Consider the following 23,633-nt stretch of genomic DNA (forward strand, 5'->3'; position numbering starts at 1 on the left):
CCTACTCTAAATAACTTTGAATATTTTAAATTCAGTTAAATATAATTTTATTAAACTAAACTCTCTCATATTTCCTCTTTAAACATGTAATATTTTCTCCATTATCGTCATAATACAAGTAGGGTCGCAGGGGGTTTAGAGTTTGCTTAAGGTAAATTTTCTGCATAATAGTTGAGGTGCACGGAGGAGTCAAACCTTATTGGTAACGAAGCATCTTTTTTTCCTTTTTCCTATCCCCTGATGATGTAATAAAAAAATACAAGTAAAACATCACAATCAAATTCCTTTCTGGTCATTTAAACATCTCAATCAAATTTGTTTATGTGTGTACACATGTTGGACGTGCATGTATCCCGAATTAATGAGAAGACACTAACTCCGTCAACCGGTTCGGATTAACCGGTTTAAACCGGTAATCGGACCGGTAAAATCGGAACCGGTTGAACTGGTTAACCGTATATTAACTACCGGTTTCAGTTTCTATTTTTTTGGAATCGGAACCGGTAAAACCGGAACCGAACCGGTTCAACCGGTCGAATTAAAAAAAAAAAAAAATTGTAGCCGTTGGGCTGCTAAATTGGACCGTTGGGCAACGGTCCATTTGCAAAAATGGCCGTTGCCAAATGGTCCCAAACCCATTCCCCCCCCCCCCCCCCCAACCCCCCAAACTTTTTTTTTAACACTTTAACCCATCCCCCACCTCTATATAAACCCCTCTCCATTTTCATTTTAATCCACACCAATTCACTCTTCTCTTTCTCTCAAATCTCAATCTCTCAATTATAGTTACTTTGCAACAATTAGCCACTTTAAATTTCTCTCAAATTAATATTATAAAGTCTTATTATAGTTTCAATTATTAATTTTGCAATTATAATATTGTTAGTGGAGTTGATGATTTTGCAACAATCCGAAGTAGCTTTGGTGGATTTGCAATTCTAGCCGCCTTCACTTTATTGGAAATTAGTCCGGCAATTTGGTACCTTCGTTCCAACTCTATCTTTATGTTTTGCAATTTAATTTGTTGCAATTTATTTTCTTGTGATTTATTTGAGTGTGATTTATTTGAGTGTGATTTAAATTACTTCTATTTAATAATGGCGAAGAGATTTAGACGTGATGCCGGTAGTAGTGGTATTGTTAGGGGTGGGTTTAATGAGGAAACATTTGTGGAAGAAACACTTAATTTAGGTATTTATGTTGGTGGAAATAATCCACTTTTAGGTCATGAGGCAATGCAACAACATTATACCGACACTTTTAATGAAATTGATGATGATGAAACACAAGCCCCCGAAAATCCCATAGGAGATACATGTCCTGCACAATCACATACATAAGACAAACTTCCTAGAACTCATAAGCCAACGGCTAAAATTTGGAAATTTATGACTAAGGATAAGGAAAGCCAAACAGCTAAATGTACCCTATGTGGACAAGTATTTGCTTTTAGGCAAGAAACTAGTAAGGATGGTGGAACGGGTACACTAAATGGTCATATGAGAAAGAAACATATGGATGTTCGGGGAGAGCAAACGGGTTCAAATGTGGGGGGTATTCAAATGACGATAGACCCACGAACCGATAAAATTTTTAAGTATGACAAGAAAAAAGAGCGTGTAGAAATACCTAAAATGATAGCTTATGATTGTTTACCATTTTCCTTTCCTTCGGGTTTGGGGTTTGTTACTTACATTCAACGTTGTTATAATCCGTTATTTGAGGGTATTCCTAGAAGTATTGTAGAGCGGATGTTGTAGATTTGTATAAAAAAATATAGATTTTATTTGCGTCATGTATTTCATTCTTTAAATTGTAATGTTTCTCTTACCGCTGATTTGGATCTTAGTCTTAACAAGTTAGATTTTTTTGCTATTACATGTCATTGGGTTGATGACAATTGGGTTATGCAAAAAAGAATTATATCTTTTTTATATGATGAAGGAAAAGGTCGTCACGATGTAAAATTTTTAGCGGATTCAATGTCTACTATTATGAGATTTTTTAACATTTATAGAAAAACACTTTGTATTGCTTTAGATAATGCTTCTAATAATTCAAAGACGATTGGTCTTTTAAAAAGAGAATTAAACCCTCCGCTAAAAAATATTTTTCATGTGAGATGTAGTTGTCACATTTTAAACTTAATTGTTAAAGATGGTCTTGTGTGTTTTGACGATTCTATTCAAAAAGTTCGAGATGCGGTCGCGTTTCTTTTTTGTAATGCTAATAGGGAAAGACTTAGAGATTTTAATAATTTTTGTGTGGAAAATAACCTTAGACCTAGAAAAATTCAAGTAGAAATTGAGACTAGGTGGAACTACACTTACATTATGCTACAACAAGCATATGAGTATAGGATTCCCATACAACAAGTTCACAATAAATATAATATTAATAATGATGATTAGTTAAATTTTACGCATTGGGAAGATGTTAAGGAATGTGTTGAATTCTTAATTTTTTTTTTATAATGCCACTCTTGTTTTTTCTAAACAATTCTATCCCACGGTAATCGGAATTTTAGCCTACTTAGCGGAAATAACTAGAGTTTTACAAGAGTATAAATATAAACCCGGTTATCAAGCGGCTATTTTTGATATGACAACAAAATTTAAGAAGTATTTTTTTCCCATCCCAACTTTATTTATATTGGGTTCTCTTTTAAATCCTTGTTTAAAAGTGTCTTATACTAGAGCATTGGTTGGTCAAATTTTTACATTTTTAGAAATTGAAGAGGAAGTTCAACCATCTTTAGCTGAAGCCGAACTCGCTATTGATGACGAGTTTAGAAAAGTTTTTACTCATTATTCTAATTTGGAAGAACATGCTACACCCGTTGCTCCACGCCCTACTACTTCTCAAAGTAGCAAAAACGGCTTGTCGGGTTTGTCGCATTTAAAAGTTTTACATTCACAGCCAACTCATTCTTGTAGTGCAAACTTTGATGAATATAAATTTTATTTGATGCAACCAAATGTGGATATCAAGGAACTAGATGAGTTGGACGTCTTAGCATGGTGGAAGAAATACAAGGCAAGTCATCCGATACTCTCAAGAATGGCTCGAGATATCCTTACGGTTCAAGTATCAACCGTGGCTTCGAAGAGTGCATTTAGCCAAGGAAGACAACAAATTGGAGACCATAGACACTCATTATCCGGCTTTAGCTTGCAAGTACTAGTGTGCATTAGCGATTGGATTAGATTGGAGCGACGCAACCAAAACTTAGAAGCGGAGGAAGGCGAAGAGAAAGAGATTGAAGATTTGATATCAAGTGGACCGGACCAAATGGAAGACTTTGAAGATATCTCCATGGCCGAATATGATATGGGAGAAATTAACCAAATGATTGAGAATTGGTGATTTTATTATTGAGTCCGGAACCAAAATGCCCCCAAAAAAATCATTTTGAACAAAAATACCCCAACACTGATTTGGTCCTATACAATACAACACAATACGATAAATGTCAAAACAATACATAATAATCATCCAAACAAAGTGTTAACAACATAATAATTCATTACCAATCAACTTCTTTCAATTCATAAACAATATTTGGGATATTTTGTTGGGGTATTTTGGTTCAAAATGGTTTTTTTGGGGTATTTTGGTTCAAAATGATTTTTATTATTGAATCCGGAACCAAAATGCCCCCCAAAAAATTATTTTGAACCAAAATACCCCAACACTGATTTGGTCCTATACAATACAACACAATACGATAAATGTCAAAACAATACATAATAATCATCCAAACAAAGTGTTAACAACATAATAATTCATTACCAATCAACTTTTTTCAATTCATAAACAATATTTGGGATATTTTGTTGAGGTATTTTGGTTCAAAATGATTTTTTTGGTGTATTTTGGTTCAAAATGATTTTTATTATTGAGTCCGGAACCAAAATGCCCCAAAAAAATCATTTTGAACCAAAATACCGCAACACTGATTTGGTCCTATACAATACAACACAATACGATAAATGTCAAAACAATACATAATAATCATCCAAACAAAGTGTTAACAACATAATAATTCATTACCAATCAACTTCTTTCAATTCATAAACAATATTTGGGGTATTTTGTTGGGGTATTTTGGTTCAAAATAATTTTTTTGGGGGCATTTTGGTTCCGGACTCAATAATAAAATCACCAATTCTCAATCATTTGGTTAATTTCTCCCATATCATATTCGGCCATGGAGATATCTTCAAAGTCTTTCATTTGGTCCGGTCCACTTGCTATCAAATCTTCAATCTCTTCCTCTTCGCCTTCCTCCGCTTCTAAGTTTTGGTTGCGTCGCTCCGATCTAATCCAATCGAGAATGCACACTAGTACTTGCAAGCTAAAGCCGGATAATGAGTGTCTATGGTCTCCAATTTGCTGTCTTCCTTGGCTAAATGCACTCTCCGAAGCCACGGTTGATACTTGAACCGTAAGGATATCTCGAGCCATTCTTGAGAGTATCAGATGACTTGCTTTGTATTTCTTCCACCATGCTAAGACGTCCAACTCATCTAGTTCCTTGATATCCACATTTGGCTACATCAAATAAAAGTTATATTCATCAAAGTTTGCACTACAAGAAGGAGTTGGCTGTGAATGTAAAACTTTTAAATGCGACAAACCCGACAAGCCGTTTTTGCTACTTTGAGAAGTAGTAGGGCGTGGAGCAACGGGTGTAGCATGTTCTTCCAAATTAGAATAATGAGTAAAAACTTTTCTAAACTCGTCATCGATAGCGAGTTCGGCTTCAGCTAAAGATGGTTGAACTTCCTCTTCAATTTCTAAAAATATAAAAATTTGACCAACCAATGCTCTAGTATAAGACACTTTTAAACAAGGATTTAAAAGAGAACCCAATATAAATAAAGTTGGGATGGGAAAAAAATACTTCTTAAATTTTGTTGTCATATCAAAAATAGCCGCTTGATAACCGGGTTTATATTTATACTCTTGTAAAACTCTAGTTATTTCCGCTAAGTAGGCTAAAATTCTGATTACCGTGGGATAGAATTGTTTAGAAAAAGCAAGAGTTGCATTATAAAATTTTTTTAAGAGTTCAACACATTCCTTAACATCTTCCCAATGCGTAAAATTTAACTAATCATCATTATTAATATTATATTTATTGTTAACTTGTTGTATGGGAATCCTATACTCATATGCTTGTTGTAGCATAATGTAAGTGTAGTTCCACCTAGTCTCAATTTCTACTTGAATTTTTCTAGGTCTAAGGTTATTTTCCACACAAAAATTCTTAAAATCTCTAAGTCTTCCCCTATTAGCATTACAAAAAAGAAACGCGACCGCATCTCGAACTTTTTGAATAGAATCGTCAAAACACACAAGACCATCTTTAACAATTAAGTTTAAAATGTGACAACTACATTTCACATGAAAAATATTTTTTAGCGGAGGGTTTAATTCTCTTTTTAAAAGACCAATCGCCTTTGTATTATTAGAAGCATTATCTAAAGCAATACAGAGTGTTTTTCTATAAATGTTAAAAAATCTCATACTAGTAGACATTGAATCCGCTAAAAAATTTCCATCGTGACGACCTTTTCCTTCATCATATAAAAAAGATATAATTCTTTTTTGCATAACCCAATTGTCATCAACCCAATGACATGTAATAGCAAAAAAATCTAACTTGTTAAGACTAAGATCCAAATCAGCGGTAAGAGAAACATTACAATTTAAAGAATGAAATACATGGCGCAAATAAAATCTATATTTTTTATACAAATCTACAACATCCGCTCTACAAATACTTCTAGGAATACCCTCAAATAACGGATTATAACAACGTTGAATGTAAGTAACAAACCCCAAACCCGAAGGAAAGGAAAATGGTAAACAATCATAAGCTACCATTTTAGGTATTTCTACACGCTCTTTTTTCTTGTCATACTTAAAAATTTTATCGGTTCGTGGGTCTATCGTCATTTGAATACCCCCCACATTTGAACCCGTTTGCTCTCCCCAAACATCCATATGTTTCTTTCTCATATGACCATTTAGTGTACCCGTTCCACCATCCTTACTGTTTCTTGCCTAAAAGCAAATACTTGTCCACATAGGGTACATTTAGTTGTTTGGCTTTCCTTATCTTTAGTCATAAATTTTCAAATTTTAGCCGTTGGATTACGAGTTCTAGGCGGTTTATCTTGTGTATGTGATTGTGCAGGACATGTATCTCCTATGGGATTTTCGGGGGCTTGTGTTTCATCATCATCAATTTCATTAAAAGTGTCGGTATAATGTTGTTGCATTGCCTCATGACCTAAAAGTGGATTATTTCCACAAACATAAATACCTAAATTAGGTGTTTCTTCCACAAATGTTTTCTCATTAAGCCCACCCCTAACAATACCACTACTACCGGCATCACGTCTAAATCTCTTCGCCATTATTAAATAGAATTAATTTAAATCACACTCAAATAAATCACAAGAAAATAAATTGCAACAAATTAAATTGTGTAAATTAAATTGCGAAAAATAAGGATAGAGTTGGAACGAAAGTACCAAATTGCCGGACTAATTTCTAATAAAGTGAAGGCGGCTAGAATTGCAAATCCACCAAAGCTACTTCGGATTGTTGCAAAATCACCAACTCCACCAACAATATTATAATTGCAAAATTAATAATTGAAACTATAATAAGACTTTATAATATTTAGAAGAGTGAATTGGTGTGGATTAAAATGAAAATGGAGAGGGGTTTATATAGGGGTGGGGGATGGGTTAAAAAAAAAAGTTTGGGGGGTTGGGGGGGGGGGGGGGGGGAAATGGGTTTGGGACCGTTGTCCAACGGTCCAAATTAGCAGCCAACGGCTACAATTAATTTTTTTTTAATTCGATCGGTTTTACCGATTTAACCGGTTCCGGTTTCAAAAAAATAAAAACCGAAACCGATAGTTAATATACGGTTAACCAGAACCGGTTCAACCTATTCCGGTTCTGATTCTGATTTTACCGATCCGATTATCAGTTTGAACCGGTTAACCCGAACCGTTTGACGGGTTTACCCTGCCGTCTGACTTTTGAGTAAATACTTATCATCCGTATCATATATTTAAAGCAAATTAATTTAATTTAATATAATTAAGTACTTCCTGTCTTTCAAGTTGCTGGTGTTACTTTTGTTTTAGTCGGTTTAAAAAGTGTGTCTTTTCTTTTTTAACAACTTTTTCATCTTAACTTTTCACAAAGCGGCCACACGATTAACGATCATTTTGATAGACTCCACATATTCTTAATTAAAAAACACAAGATTAAAAATTTCTTTATTTTCTTAAATATTATGCCAAATTAAAACTAGATAAATAAATTGAAACGGAGAGTAATTTAATATAATTAAGTACTTCCTGTCTTTCAAGTTGCTTGTGTTACTTTTGTTTTAGTCTATTTAAAAAGTGTGTCTAACTTTTTAATTTTAACTTTTCACAAAGCATATTTAAGGTCACACTCTTAACGATCATTTTGATACACTTCACATATCATTAATTAAAGAACACAAGATTCAAAAACTTCTTTAGTTTCTTAAACATTGCCAATTTAAAACTAGATAAATAAATTGAAACGGAAGAGCAATTTAATATAATAAAAAATTAATTAATTGATAGTGTGTGCAGAAAGACATGTCCTGTGATTCCGTCAAAATAAAAAGATTCCCTATTTCTATTTTCCATTCATCAAACCAAACTTATGAAATTCCTCTCTTTGCTATTATCGTAATTTCAGAATTCAAATATTTCAATTATCAGCACCATAATATTTCTTTTATTTTTCACGATGACAACAAGTGAAGAACTTCTAATTATCGATCCTTTAGACCTCAAATTTCCATGTAAGTTTACTTTCTTCTTCTATATTACACCCTTTAATACTCCTGTCATTCATTCATTTTTTTTTTTTAGAAAAACAAAATTAAGTTCTAATTTCCTTCTCTTAGGGTTTTGATTATTCTCATTTGTTGTTGTTTTTTTTTTTTTTTTTTTTTTGAATTTGGAAGTCGAACTGAAGAAGTCAATTACGAGCTCTTTTGAACTGATCAATAAGACCAATAATCACGTGGCTTTCAAGGTATATATATTTTTACTTAACCTCTATTTATGTTTTATATTTTGCCCTTTTTTAAAGGATAATGGTGGGTTTATTGTCACAGTAAAAATAATCTAACTCTAATTTAGGATTAAGATGAAAAAAACTTATCTTATCACTTAACTATCGTTAATTAGTCCCTCTGTCTCAATTTATGTGTTACAGTTTGGATTTCGAGAGTCAAATTTCTTTATTTCGATAGTGAATATGGACATACAATCTTTTAAGCTTGTTGAAAAATAATTTACATATTTAGAAACTACATAATAAAAAGTACTATAAGTCGCAATAATCAAAATATTTAAAGGGCATACTGATAAATTGCGATCAAAGATTTTCTTGTTTGACTATTGTATCACATAAATTGGGATAGAGGAAGTATGTGTTTCCACTTTAATTTGTCATTCCTAAAGTTAAATTACTTGGTTTGCCTCAAACACTGGTTGAGGGTAAGTTTTACCTTATTGTTTCATTAGAAGAGGAGAAAAGAATCATAATTGAGTGAACATAAAAAAAATCATTTACTCCCTCCATCCCAATTTTAGTGTCTTAGTTTGAATGGACATGGAGTTTAAGAAATATTGGGAGACTTTTCAATCTTGTGGTTTTAAATTAAAGATGTGTGTAATGTACCAAAATGTTGTTTGAATTTTGTGGTTTTAAACTTGCCATGTATGGTGTTTGAATTGTCAACTTACTAAATATAGAAAGAGACACTCTTTTTAGGAAAAAGGAAAGTAAGACACTTAAATTGGGACAGACGGAGTATGTTATAGGAGGAAGATCTTCCTTAGTAAAGGAAATGTTCATTTAGATGTTAGTGTTGTATAATTATGGCTTAGCAGGATTTATTACTGTATTGAAATGGTTAGATTATATACTGTTGTTGACTTTTATTAGGTAAAGACAACGAATCCCAGGAAGTATACTGTCAGGCCGAACAGTGGTATCGTTCTCCCACGATCAAGGTCCAATGTTACAGGTGCTTTCCTAGTTCTCTGTTGATGGGTATTTTAGATTTGATGGATGTCATTTGATGTTATTTTTTGTTTACTTTTGTGGATAATTGTATTTAGTTACGATGCAACCTCAAAAGGAGTTACCTCCAGATATGCAATGCAAAGATAAGTTTCTTGTACAGAGTGTAATTACGAACCCTGGGTCTACACCGAAAGATATTAACCCAGACATGGTATTTTAGCTTATGGATTCTTTTTTTTTTTTAGCCTTTCGTGAAGTTTATGTTTTGTAGTCAACTTTGGTACGTTCCAATCTTATTCTTTTCCTTTGTCTGAAGTTCAACAAGGGAAATCATGTTGAGGAATGCAAACTAAAAGTTATTTATGTCTCACCACCAAGAAAACCATCACCAGTCCCTGAAGATTCTGAGGAAGGAACTTCACCAACAGCTTCTGAAACTGTAAAATGACAATCTAAATTAGTTTTCTGCTATCTGTTTCTGCATCTTATTTAATCGATTTGAATACCATATTAGTTGTAAATGATTTATTTGTTGCTTATACAGGATTTACAAGGACAGAGTGAGCTTCAGGACAACTCCACTAAGGTATGTTATGGTGGTCATCTAAAGCGTTGGTGTCTGGATATTTTTAATTCATTAGACAAATAAGTCTTCTGCGAGAAATGTTTGTCATCTGACCTGTAAATGTTTAGTACCTTCCGGACTCATCGGAGTTACTTGATGGCCTCAATTGGTGAAGAAGATTGTGTACACCTTAAGTGAACTCTTTGAATCTGTCACAGGCTCTTAGAGGAATTCGTTAGAAAGGTTAATGAACCTCATTGACCTATAAACCTTGGTATCAGATTTTACTTTTTCTACTCAAGAAATTTGGTTAGTTTTGTTAGATTTATCCAATATTTGGTTTCTCTATTGTCTCCATCTTCTCAACTGGTTCGTTACATTGAAGAGGCCCATATATTTTGGTGCTTTATAACCTACACGTTTAGGAAGTCGATTTGGATCCTCAACTGTCATTTTCCTTGTTGAGGGTGGGTTCATTATCCACCGAGTTCTGAACTGTGCTCCACTGGCCCTCAGGGATTTCTCAGTTTTCCAGAAGAAAAAGATGGAGGTCATTATAGTAAACATTTAATTCAAAACAGTTTGGAAAACAAACAGAAATTACAGAAAGACTTTGCAAGAATGTTCTGCAAACCCTTAATATAACATCAGAAGAAAATAAAATTAAAAAACACTGTTAGCGCAGTATCATTACCCGTAATTCATCTTCAAAATGTGACAAGTCAGGATACTATATTTCCTTCTATTTCAGCATCTTAATCCAGCCTTCTGTTTCCAACAACCAATGCTAACCGCATTTCATTTGAAATCAATGGGTCTCTTATTTGAAGTCTCTTATTCATTGTATAAAAGGTGACACCAGCCTGAAGAAAATAAATTTATGTTTGTTTCTTTTTACCGGCTTCCCTAACTTGCTTGGTTTGAGGCAAATTATTGTTGTTCTTTTCACCAACTAATTTTTGTAATTCAGAAACTGTTTAGTCATCTGAGGAATTAGCTCAAGTTTGCATACATATGTACAGGTAAAACAAGCTGAAGAAACCAACATTAGCTTGTAATTGTCAATTCTAAAATATCTCTTTAAATTTCAGTATTATCTCTCCTGAGAAGGAGGTAATTTGATAATTACTACATTTGCAAACACATAAAATCAAGAAAAAAGAAATAACATTAACAGAAGAATTGTTGAATAAGAAATTGTATGCGCTTGTTTCTTCTACCAGAAACAAATAATGCCTCAACATTGATCTTGGAATTATTGCAGGCCAGAGATCTAATATTGAGGTTGATGGAAGAGAGAGATTCCATTATTCTACAAAATTCCAAGCTCAACAGAGAACTGGTATTTGATGTTTCTTTCTTCTTTTTTTGAATAACAAACAATTTTATATATGTTATACTCTCTCCGTCCCAGTTTATGTGATATGTTTAACCAGTCATGGGGTTTAAGAAAGAAAGGAAGACTTTTGAAACTTGTAGTCTAAAATAAGCCGTAGATGTTTGTGTGGCTGTAAATCATTTTATTAAGGGTAAAAGGGAAAGTTTAAGTTAAATTATTTTGAAATATAGAAATGTATCATTTTTTTTTTTGACAAACTAAAAAAGAAAGTGTATCACATAAATTGGGACACCGGGAGTACATAGTTAGGCATCATTACAAAATACAGGGTCTAGACGACAATGGAGTCTTCTGCCATATATATATATGACAGCCAGATTGGTAGAAATAATTGGGATGGATCTTTCAAAAGGAGTTTATAATATGTCTAACCAAAAGGTGTCGTAGGCAAACATAGGAGGAACTTCCAACAAAAATATGTTATCAAAAAGTTTCTTCTTTGCTCCTTCCTTTGCTAGTAAATCCGCGACCCCGTTCTGTTACCAGTAGCAGTGAGTCAGCTCAGGTGCTCCTAGCATCACCATCAATAACCTGCTTTCATCCAAAATAGTAGAGTAAGTATCATTGTTCTTAAGGAGTGGATTAATTACCTCTAAGGATTCGATGTTGATCTGTCGCGGCATGTAGTTATTTTCCACAGTGATCCTCAATCCGTAGAGCAAGGCCCGACTGTCAGTCATGATATTAGTAGCTTTTGGAATACCTTTCATGAATCCAAGAACCCAATTTCCACTGCTATCCCTAAAAAGTAAAAACCCTTCCTCTACCTCCAACTCCCGGATTACCTAATGATGAACCGAAGGAACCGTCCATGTTAAGCTTATAGTGGTTCCTTCTAGTTTTTTCCCAACTAGCCATAATGGTCTTCCTAGGCATATAACTAGTTTGGCTGTTGGTTAACAAATGGAATTCCATAGCCCTTGTAATGACATTTTTATTATTTCTGAAAAGTATTGTCATTTCTAGTGAGCAAAATATTCCAAAAGCAAAAACGGTAACTAGTGTTAGAGATCAGAAATCTTATCTTCAGAATCTGGAACAAGTTGGTTTTAAGAAACTTTATTGTGCAATCAGCGGCAAATAGTTCGTATACTATTTAGTTTTAGAGTGATAGCAATAGGCTGGTTATTTGGCCTAAGCTGGGCACTTCATAGCAAACTCGGGCCTTTATCTGGATTTGCTAATAACAACTGTTTGAATTTAGGTGTGCAGAAAGAAAATTTCCGTATATTCTTTTGACATTTTGGCTAGGATGATTTTATCATTTGGATGCTATTTGAAACTATTTTCCAGGAGCTTCTGAGGAATGGACGTCAAGAACATCGTACTGGAGTTCCATTTTTGTACATCTTGCTGGTTGGCTTGCTTGGTATTCTTTTGGGGTACATTGTCAGAAATGTTTGATGACCTCAGCTTTGAGGATGTATTTTCTCTTTCTGGTTGCCATGGGCAGGTGCGGCTCTAGGAAAACTTTTGTACATATTTTTGACTCCGAATTGCTCAATGATTCTAAGTATTGTCCAACGGATTGATTGGATATTTTGTGCCTTAGGATGGTAGAACTATAGTTGTGGTACTAGCTTTGCTTTTATGAGGTTAATCAGAAGGAAAAGAAGAAAGAAAACCACATTGAAGTGAAACCACTGGATTGGCTGTATTGAACTATCATGTAGGTGTTTTTTGGTTTCGAAGCATGCATGGTTTTGGTTAAATAGCAAACTATTTTTGACTCTGAAAAGGTTCAAACTGCTAGACTGGTGGTGCTAATAGGATAATGTCTGTTTTATGTGGATCTAAAGAGCATAATACTAAAAAGTTGACCTACGAGATAATCCATTAGAATGGATACGGCTAGTATTTCAAGAAAATAGTTGGATTGATGTTGAAAGCTGAATCCAAGATTTTTTGTTATTGATATTGACTAATGAAGTTGATTCAAAGTTTCGTTCTCCAAAGTGATGGGTTTATTTCATTGCTACAATTTTAATGAAATGGATTTGTTTGGATTTAGTTACTGTTATGGATTTTTTTGTTCTTTTCACAAAGTTAACAGGTGACAAAATGAACTCAGTTTGGAAACATCACTGTGAAGTAATAGACACACAAAGTTTAGACTTGGCGAACAATGAATTAAATTATGCACAAAGTGTAGAGTCAAAATATTACAAAGTTGAAATAAGGAAAAAGGAGAAAAAAGTTACATGACTTAAAAATAATCACACCTAACACTAGTACCTACGCAACACATCAAATATATAAGCAATTTCTGCGTCACAGCTGCAAGCATCACAACGAAAATAGATATCTTTATCTTCATCTTCATCTTCATCGTCACTGTCGACAGGCCAGCCATTCTTGCGAATGCGTTGATGTTGAATTGTGCAACAAGTGGGTCTTTCTCCAAACACTAATGGATTTGACACCCAAATATTTCTCAAAATTTCGACTAACTTCTTTCGACACTCTCTGGTTATTTTCCTTAGTTGCCTTGTTTTTTTCATGTTGCCAATCAATATTACTCCTTTTCGCTTGAAGTCACCACCCATAAAGACCATAATTATGCCTATCACATATAATGCTCCAATGTGGCCTCCTTTTGCTGCTTTCTTCACAAGTTCCAGTGCAAGTTCTGGCCTATTGTTTCTGAATAAGTCCATCTGAAAATAGATTCACATTTAAGAATACAGTAGTATTACTAATTACACCTCGATGCGAAAATCGTCATTAAAATACAGATACTACACAATTTAAAATAGTTTTTCCAGCAAGGAGATCAATATGAATGAATTGATTCATTAAGGTTAACGAGTACCTTTATCATTTCAAATATAGTTTAGTAGGCATGCTAAATACCTAAATATAACTTTATAAGTTTTTATATAATACACACAAAAAAAGGCGCATGTCACATATTTTACATGTCTATAAATTTTCTTTAATTATTGTGTCTGTTTTGCGTTAACAATAGCCTACTTTTGTGAAAATTACATGTAATAGATAGTTATGTGCTACTTTCCAAATTGAGCCGCCAAATTAGATGTTCATTACTACATTGCATTAATTGGAATGCGTTCTCTAAGTAATTTATTTTCCATGCCCCTGGTGTGTCGACTTAATGTTCACCATTAGCCTAATTAATTGAGCATATTGATCTGCATTTGAAAACCTTTGAAGAAAAATATACTGATTCACCAATTAATCAGAAATTGAGGATTGAAAATTTAGAGAAAAGTTTAAAATTAATTCTTACCACGCCCTTCCTGTATAAGGCTTCTGTATTCCCGCATTCTCTGCACAGTTCCAAGAAAGAAGTAATTTTGTTTATCTTCTCTTGTTTTGGCTTCAGCCATAAATTTAATAGCGGAAAGTCTACCAGCGTTGCATTCTGATATACATAGCGTTCATTTGCGACTTCATGAAAAACCTTGCAACTGAAATATCAATCGTGTTAGAAAAAAGAAATTGCTCCTCGTAAATATAATTAAGAGATATGTAAAAACATATACCTTAGCTTGGCGTTGATGTAACTCTTAAAGGAGAAAGAAGCAACCCTTGCAACAATTTCAGTAAGTAACTCATTGGGAAGAGATTCAATGGAAGAATAAAAGTTGTCTTTTATGAGTTCGTTATTTTTTCTTCCTCTCCTCTTCATTATTTTTCTTGAATGACGACTGATCACCATCTTAATTTGCTTGGGAACACAATGAAAGAAATTACTACAAACAACGAATGCAATCGAGTTATGTTTATTTATAGCTAAGTTTCTGTTTCTTTCTGATTTCCTTCTTTGAGTGGGATTTGGTGCATAGTAAAAAAAGAAGTAAAACCGAAAAGGGATTATTTAGTTTACTTAGAGTTTTTTCTCTTATTTCAGGTGAAAGTAGGAAAAGTGTGTTGCGGTACTATGGAATCCTTTTCCTATGTGTACTTGGATTAGTGATTTCTTAGTGCTTACTACAGGTATTTTAGTAATGTTTGTTAAATTATTTTAGAACGTCTGTTTTTAGAAACTTGTATAAAACCATGTAATTATGGGACACTAAGTAGGCGTTTGGCCAACCCATGGTTTGAAACCATGGTTACAAACCAGCGTTTGGACATACGTTTGGAACCATGGCTTCAACTTTTTAAAATACAAAATTTAACCTATAAGTTTATATTTTGTAAAAAAAAGACCCATAAATTGGTAGATATTTTTAACAATTACCCCCATCAATCATTTACCAATCTCATTAACTTCCCCTAACCTTTATTTATGTCTACCAACCTTTAATTTATGTGGGAAGATTATATTAAAGAGTAGTTACATTACTATTCATGGTAAATTTTCATTTTTATTGAACTAAAGTTTGATTAATTGATGTTGCATTTTTTAGAAAGACCTTCTAGTAGTGTACTAATTTTGTTATAAACTATGATTTGCTCATTTGGTAAGATTATATAAGAATTGAGAATCTTTTGATAGTTTTCACAATTTGTGGGGTTTTTATATCTATAAGAAAAAATACAACTTAAAATGTTCAAACTGTATGTCCAAACATGGTTTCAAACCATGTCCAAACAGGGCCTAAATGTTGCAGTGCTGAGTAAAACAATGGATTGGGCTTACATGGGCTGTTTTATGTAAATCCACATTAAATGATGAACTTTTAGTTTCTCATGGGCTCATATGACAACCCAACTAAACTAACAAATAACGATCACAGTTTCTTTTCTTTTTCTTTTTTTCGGGAACTCCTATCAAAATATTCAAGATCCTTTTTTTTTTTTTTTGCTGCTTAATAGGCTGAAATTACTTATTTGATTCTTGGACGTGATTCAAAAACCTCTTTTTTTCAATATTATGCCACTTGGGGTGTTTTTTTTTTTTTTTTTGGTAACAACTGTCAATATATTACCAGAACACCCAACAACCAGTACAAATGAAGAGCACCTAATTCCGGAAACAGAAGTTAGGCCTTCAACAAAACCAGAAAACTAGTTACAAAGTAAGTGTTGAACTAAACTCCTACATCTTTGTGCCTTTTTGGAATTTCTAAGTAAGTCTAATCTTCTTACAATTTCTTTTTTCACTTGTAAGACTACCTCTTCTCTATGAGCCCGTTTGGATTGGCTTATAAGTTGCTTATAAGCTGTTTTCAGCTTTTTTGAGTGTTTGGCTGGCTAGCTTAAAGCCATTTTGTGCTTAAAATAAGCCAAAAAAAATAATTAGGCCCGTTTGGCTTAGCTTATCTAAAACAGCTTATAAGCTAAAAACAACTTATAAGCCAAAAAAAATAAGTTAGGCTACCCCAACTTTTTTTTTTGGGCTTATAAGCTGTTTCCGGCTTATAAGCTGCTTTTTTTAAGCCCAGCCAAACAGACTCTATGTACATTTATACCTTTGTGTAACTTCCAATTCCTTGCTCGCCATATGTGGTATAACACTGCTCCACACAGTGCAGCTATTATCTCCTTTTTAAATTGTTTCCAGTGCTTCCTTCTAATGCCCTCTAAGACTTGTTTGATGCCTCCAGCCTGCACTGTTACACCTGTCCACTGGTTCACTTCATGCCATACAAATTTAGTCCATTCACACTCAACAAACAAGTGAGCAGTTGTCTACATAACTTGAGCTGCACATAAGCAGCAGTTTACTTCATCCACCTGGATATGAAGCTTAAGCATTCTTTCCTTTGTAAGTAGTCTTCCTTGGACTGCCAACCATGCTATAAATCTGTGCTTAGGTTGAGCCATAGATGTCCAAATTAAATCAGCTGTCCTTAGCCTGACTTGTTGTTCCACAATTGCCAAATAACTTCTAGTAATTGAGTATTCACCCCCTTCTGTAAGGTGGTACTTGCCTTGGACATACCATCCTTGCATTGTGGCCTTGAGTGAATTAAGTTTCTTCCAATACCAACTACAATCTATGGGTGGTTTGTGTTCCCAAATATTAATGTTGTCCTTCATATAAATACCGTGAACCCATTTGATTCTTTACACATGATCAATTGCCATAACAACTACCCACAGAAGCGATGCTCCAGTTTCTGATACTTTTAATATTTATTCCACCTAGTTTCTTAGGATAACATATTCTTTCGCATGAAACCAGCGCAACTTTCTGCTTCTCCTCTGTTCTGCCCCACAAATAAACTCTGCATATCTTGTCTACCTCTTTGAGAATGCTCTGGGGAAGTATGAAAACAGTTCCCCAGAAACTATGAATAGAAAACAAGACTGCAGTTTTCACTTGTAGTCGACCAGCGTAAGACAAATGCTTGGAGTAAGTAACATTAATCCTCTAGGTTATCTTCTCCACCAGTAAGTGGCAATCAAGCTTAGTCCATTTCTTAGGTGATAATGGCAACCCTAGATATCTCATAGGAAATGTACCTACTGTAAACCTAGTTCTTGCCAACAGTTGATCTCTGATGCCATCATTTACTCCAGCCAAAAAAATGCTAGATTTATCCATATTAGCTACCAAACCAGTAGCTACACTTAAATGAGTCAAAGCCTCCATGACTCTACTTACTGAGCTCACATTTCCTTTACAGAATATCATCAAGTTGACAGCAAATATGAGATGAGTTAGCTTCAAGGATTTACACATTGGATGGAATCTAAAATCAGGCAGATTACTCATTGTCTTCAAACACCTTGACAAATATTCTATCACCAGAACAAATAACAAAGGAGAGATAGGATCTCCCTGCCTAAGTCCTCTCTTACCTGCAAAATAACCATGTCCTTCACCATTAATCTTAACTGAAAATTTGGTAGTTGATACACGTAGCATGATCCACTGTATGAACTTATCAGGGAAACCAAACCCATTCAATACCTCTTCTAGAAATTCCCAACTCACCATGTCATATGTCTTTCTAAGGTCAATTTTCATAAGGCATCTAGAAGATGCATTCTTCCTATTGTAATGCCTTAGAAGATCATGACAAATCAATACATTATACAACATCGACCTGCCTTGCACAAATGCAGATTGATTGTATGCTACAATATGATTAACTGCTGCCTTTAGTCTACTACAGATCAGCTTGGATATGCACTTATAAATGACATTGCAACAGGAAATAGGTTTAAATTGACTTGCAAATTCTGGTACATCTACTTTAGGAATGAGGGCTATATTTGTTGAGTTGATTTGCTTTAGTAATTTACCATTCTGAAAGAACTCAAGCACTGCATCTATAACATCTTGTCCTACTATCTGCCAAGCTGCTTTGTAAAAGCCACTGCCAAACCCATCAGGCCCAGGGATTTTATTACTATCAATGTGAAACACTGCATCCTTTACCTCTTTATCTATAAAAGGCTTTATTAAGTTCATTTGGTGCTCAGTGGACAACACTGCCCCATTCTGGAGGAAGCTCCCAAATGCTTTAAACCTATTAACTGTCTTCCTTCCCAATAACTCCTCGTAATATTCAACAAACAACCTTGCAATAGTATCAGGCTCTGTTTGCATGTTTCCGAGATTATCCTTCTATTGGGTTGTTGCTTGTTTCAATTTCCTATGCTTGATGACTGAATAAAAGTACCTTGTATTGTCATCTCCCAGCCTGATCCATGTTGCTTTACTTCTTTGTTGAAGGTAAATCTCTGCCAGATAAGAAGATTGCTTGAATTTCTGATGTGCCCGGCTTTCTTGCTGCTGGAACTCTATATTAGTGGGGCAACTCTGTAACTGCACTTGAGCTTGCTTAAGTGTTAGTCTATCTACTTTGGCCTCCTCTACAATGTTATGAAAAGCTTGAGTGTGCAGCCTATACAACTTCTTCTTCAGCAACTTCAGCTTCTTCACCACCTTAAACATCTTGTACCCTTCAATATTAGTAGCCCATCCTTCACTTACTATAGCCACTTGGGGTGTTATACATTATTGGGGTTGAGTTTTGCGCTTCAATTCTTCCTATATCTCAAATTACTTTATGATTTCGGCCATTAGTTTTTGAGTGCAACCTGTATTTTGTTTAAAATCTAATAACCATAATTTTATGGAATTGAAGCATGCATTATCACTGAGGGATGTGATGAGATGAATGAGATTCTTTCACCTTTAATCAGACGTCTCAGATTCGAGTCTTTGAAATTGAATCTCTTGGTAGGAAGCGTTTTCCCCATTAATGGATCCAACATGGCATATATCCAGATTATTGACCGGGTCAGTGTGCACCGAATACCGATTGTATAAAGAAGGAAAAAAGCATGCATTATTAGAGATTCAAATTAGGTAAACTTCCTTTAAGTCTTCCCCTTCATCAATATCCTCAAATATAAATGTTTCGGTATTAGCTCATCTCAATAATGTTCTTTTCACCCTTTGAGAAAGTGAGGCTCATGAAAATTATAAATAAAACTGGATATTTCTCAGTGATTCTCGTCTCTTGAATCACTATTTCCACATAAAATTCCCTTTCTTTTTTTCTTGTACCTTTTCAGATCTAAGAAGGCCAAAATAATTCTAGATATAGGTGCTTAATTTCCATTACTCAAAGTACAACTTCAGAAAATAAAAAGAGAAATTTTGGTACTCCCTAATTGTCCCTAACTGAACCAGTCTATTATCCCATTTTGGTCATGAAATTTCACTATTTGGAACTCCTTGTTGCAAAAGTCTGCCAATTAATTTATGTCATCTCACTTTGTGGAAAGATAAAAGAAGAGAAATAGGAGAAAACGGAGCAAGTAAATATTAATGCAAAATACCGTGAGGAGTTAGGAACATGATCAAGTGAAAAATGAAATAAAAACCTGCCACACTGAGAGGTTACAACATATGCTGGGAAGGCTTTCATTATTGCCGATCCTTAGGGAACTACATTAATAATTTAACACACACAAAAAGGCACATGTATGTACACAATTTACATAGTATAACATTCTTTCTCCATTCCTTTTTATTTGCTCAGTTTGTATTTTGTTCCTAAAGCATTACTTAAGTATTAATTTTACTAAATTATTCCTATTAATGGTACTTCAGAAATTTAAATTTGACTGCGAGTATTTCAATTAGTTTTGAAAATAATTATTTAATAATAAGATAAAATTGAAAAAACTAATTAGTACTTTCTCAATTTGCTAAAGTAAACAGGTAATAGGGAAAATCTAATTTTAGTACACCACAACAATAAAAAAGAAATAGAACAATAGTAATTTCCTCTATATAGTACGAGTTAGATGCTATGATCGCACGTACACATTATATGTTGGATCCATTTCTGTACGGTGATAATATATGAAAAGGAGACTTAGAGAGTGTTTGACTAAATTTATAAGCTGGTCAAATTGACCTATAAGCACATTGTTATTTATCTCTAATCCTTTGTTAAATTCCTAAAGCGCTTATAAGTCAAATGTTTATAAGTCAAAATAAGTCATAAGCCATAAGTTAGTCACCTCAACTTATTTTTTTCAGCTTATAAGCACTTTTAGTTTGACCAAATGTTTTACTATTTTATTCTCAATATTTTTTTAAAATTTTCAAAATAAAGCCACTAACTTCCTCTCCATTTTATATCCTTCATCCTATTTTTTGCAAAGATCCTTTGAAATTAAAAATAAAATAAAGGTATTTTAGTCATTTTAATTAAAAGAACTTATCAGCATTTTTTTTACTAAACACATCAACTGTTTATTATCAGTTTCATCACTTTTGTCCAATTCACGTAACAACTTATTTAAAAGTTTAATTTTAACTCTGATTACCTTTTTGAAGGGTACGTCTTCTTCCACACTTTTGGCTTGATCTATATATTCGAAGAAATTAGCAAAAAAAGGAATGTGGAGGAGACATGTCACAAGTGGATAATTGGAGTTCGATAATAAACTTAAGCTTGTCACATTCGACAATAAACTTAAACTTATCAGTTGTCACAATGTGGTTTGATCTTGAGTCCTGATTAGAAAAATATACTTCGAGATAGAAACAGCTTAGAGCAATGGTTTGTCCATGGGCATTTGAATACAATGTTAGATGTAAAGTCCTGCATTGATAGCTGGAAAAAAAATTAAATATAAAATGTACGAATATTTTTAATGATATGACATTTTTTAGAGAAAAATTGTGTAAACTTGACCAAAATAGAAAATATTACACCATATTGAAAGTACTTTGGAATAGTTGAACATAACATGCATATCCATAAATCCCATCTATGGAGACAAGAACTACCCCCTTTATAGGGGCCTATTTCATTGTGGTAAATTGTAGGCGAAATTTCGAACAACGATACAAACTGAAAGACGTAAGCGCAAACTTATGCAAAAGAATCCAGGCCAGGAAACTTCCAAGCTCTTTCCTAAATATAGCATTCATCATATTCTTTGTTCTTCATTTAAAACAGATTTTAAAAGACAAGTAAATTTCTAAAAATTAATTAAAATAATAACTAGAAAATAGAACTTTAAAGAGTCAACTCCTGAGCCTCTGCTCGGTTTGACTCGAACTCGATTATACTACAGTCAAACCTCTCTATAATAACATCGTTGGATCTGAAATTTTTTGACTGTTATAGAGAATTGCTATTATACATCTATAACAGCATTGACATTTGAATAATATTTCGCTGTTATACGCAAAATTGATGCATAAAATTTATTTTTTCATTTTTAATTGTCAAATTCTAAGCTTAATCACATTTGTATAACGAAAGAAAATCTTTTAATGATGAATATATATATATATATATATATATATATATATATATATATTTGTCATAAATAGTGTATTAAAGAATCAAATATTTGGTCAAAATCTCTACACTTGTTATTAGTAGTCATAGATATTTTATTTTTATAATCATTAGTAATCATAGATATTTTATTTTTTTGGCTGTTATAGAGAATTGCTATTATTCATCTATAACAGCATTGACATTTGAATAATATTTCGCTGTTATACGCAAAATTGATGCATAAAATTTATTTTTTCATTTTTAATTGTCAAATTCTAAGCTTAATCACATTTGTATAACGAAAGAAAATCTTTTAATGATGAATATATATATATATATATATATATATATATATATATTTGTCATAAATAGTGTATTAAAGAATCAAATATTTGGTCAAAATCTCTACACTTGTTATTAGTGATCATAGATATTTTATTTTTATAAAGATGGTTAATTATTATATTACCAAAAAAAAAAAAAAAGATAGTTGTTATATGATGAGGGGGGGAAGGGGGGTAATTTTACAAAGAGCGTACTGTTATAAAGTTGGTTGTTGCTGTTATAGGTGAAATCCTGTTATAGAAAAGTTGTAGAAACTATACAATCTTGACTTGTTTCATTCATTCACCAAGAGAGAATATATATAGGATACAATCTTGAACCCTAGTGAAACAAGGAAACTAAAATCCTAGTGAAACAAGGAAACTAACTAATATATGGTAATTATCTCCCTACAAATATGCTACCAAATAATATCAAATAATATAAATATATTATACCGCAATACCCCCCCTCCCCCCCCCCCCCCCCCCCTCAAGTTGGAGCATGGGAATAAAAAATGCCCAACTTGGAAAGCAAGAAGTCAAACTGAGTTTTGCCGAGAGCTTTGGTAAAAATGTCTGCCAATTGTGAAGATGTTGAAACGTGTGACGGAGAAATCAAACTTTCATTAATTGCATCACGAACAAAGTGACAATCTACCTCAATGTGCTTTGTTCGTTCATGGAAAACCGGATTTTTTGCGATATGCAAAGCGGAATGACTATCACAAAACAATTTGATCGCCTTGGGATGTTGTATACCTAAACTCAACAACAGACCTCTCAGCCACTTCAACTCACAAGTGACCGCAGCCATGGACCTATATTCAGCCTCTACAGAAGATCTAGAAACTGTGTGCTGCTTCTTCGTCTTCCAAGAGATGGGAGATTGACCTAGAAATACTAGCCAACCTGTCAACGAACGACGAGTAAGCGGACAAGCCGCCCAATCAGAATCACACCATCCCTGCAAAGTCAACTCACTGTCGGCACGTAACAAAATACCCTGTCCTGGTGTGCCTTTCAAATAACGGACCACTCGTAAGGCCTGTTTCAACCCATACAGCGATTTTCGCAAACGACACACCAACGTAGGATCTGGACTTTCAAACCCAGGAGGGAGCTTCATATACACCTCCTCATCAAGGTCACCATGTAAAAAGGCATTATGAACATCCATTTGGTGAAGTTCCCAATTTTTGGATGCTGCAATGGCTAGGAAGGCTCGAACAGTAGTCATCTTAGCGACCGGAGCAAAAGTTTCATTGTAGTCAATCCCCGCTTGTTGATGATTTCCCAACACAACCAAGTGCGATTTGAGCCGTTCCACATCTCCATTTGACAAAAACTTGGTCTTGTACACCCACTGATTACCAAGTGCTTTCTTACCCGGGGGAAGATGTTCCAAAGTCCATGTACCATTGTCTTCCAATGCACGTATCTCTTCTTTCATTGAATGTCTCCAACCTTCGTGTTTCATGGCTTCTTTGAAGGTCTTAGGATCCTTACCCGAAATAATAGCTGCAAGAAACTTACGATAATTTACAGAAAAATTGTCACAAT

General features: G+C 33.8%; 1 protein-coding gene across 2 annotated transcripts; it reads left to right on the plus strand.

The window, feature by feature from the left end:
- Positions 1-7,673: 7,673 nt before the first annotated feature.
- Positions 7,674-12,806, plus strand: LOC132638736 (vesicle-associated protein 1-2-like). Of its 2 annotated transcripts, none has more exons than XM_060355515.1 (8): positions 7,674-7,869; positions 8,035-8,105; positions 9,024-9,105; positions 9,200-9,315; positions 9,421-9,543; positions 9,649-9,690; positions 10,934-11,011; positions 12,320-12,806. In XM_060355515.1, the coding sequence occupies exons 1-8, from the start codon at positions 7,815-7,817 to the stop codon at positions 12,470-12,472; spliced, it is 720 nt and encodes a 239-aa protein (XP_060211498.1). In that variant the 5' UTR covers positions 7,674-7,814; the 3' UTR covers positions 12,473-12,806. The 2 variants fall into 2 exon arrangements, with proteins under 2 accessions (XP_060211498.1, XP_060211505.1); XM_060355522.1 differs by having other exon boundaries at positions 7,681-7,869; positions 12,362-12,806.
- Positions 12,807-23,633: the final 10,827 nt, after the last annotated feature.

Source organism: Lycium barbarum, chromosome 1 (assembly GCF_019175385.1).
Source record: "Lycium barbarum isolate Lr01 chromosome 1, ASM1917538v2, whole genome shotgun sequence".
Lineage (NCBI taxonomy): Eukaryota > Viridiplantae > Streptophyta > Magnoliopsida > Solanales > Solanaceae > Lycium > Lycium barbarum.

What these genes read in the sequence shown, in the direction of transcription:
- LOC132638736 (XM_060355515.1), top strand. Translation starts at nt 7,815, where the DNA reads ATGACAACAAGTGAAGAACTTCTAATTATCGATCCTTTAGACCTCAAA. An exon ending in ATAATCACGTGGCTTTCAAG is followed by an intron (nt 8,106 to 9,023) that starts GTATATATATTT and finishes GACTTTTATTAG; the next exon opens with GTAAAGACAACGAATCCCAG. An exon ending in TTCAGGACAACTCCACTAAG is followed by an intron (nt 9,691 to 10,933) that starts GTATGTTATGGT and finishes GAATTATTGCAG; the next exon opens with GCCAGAGATCTAATATTGAG.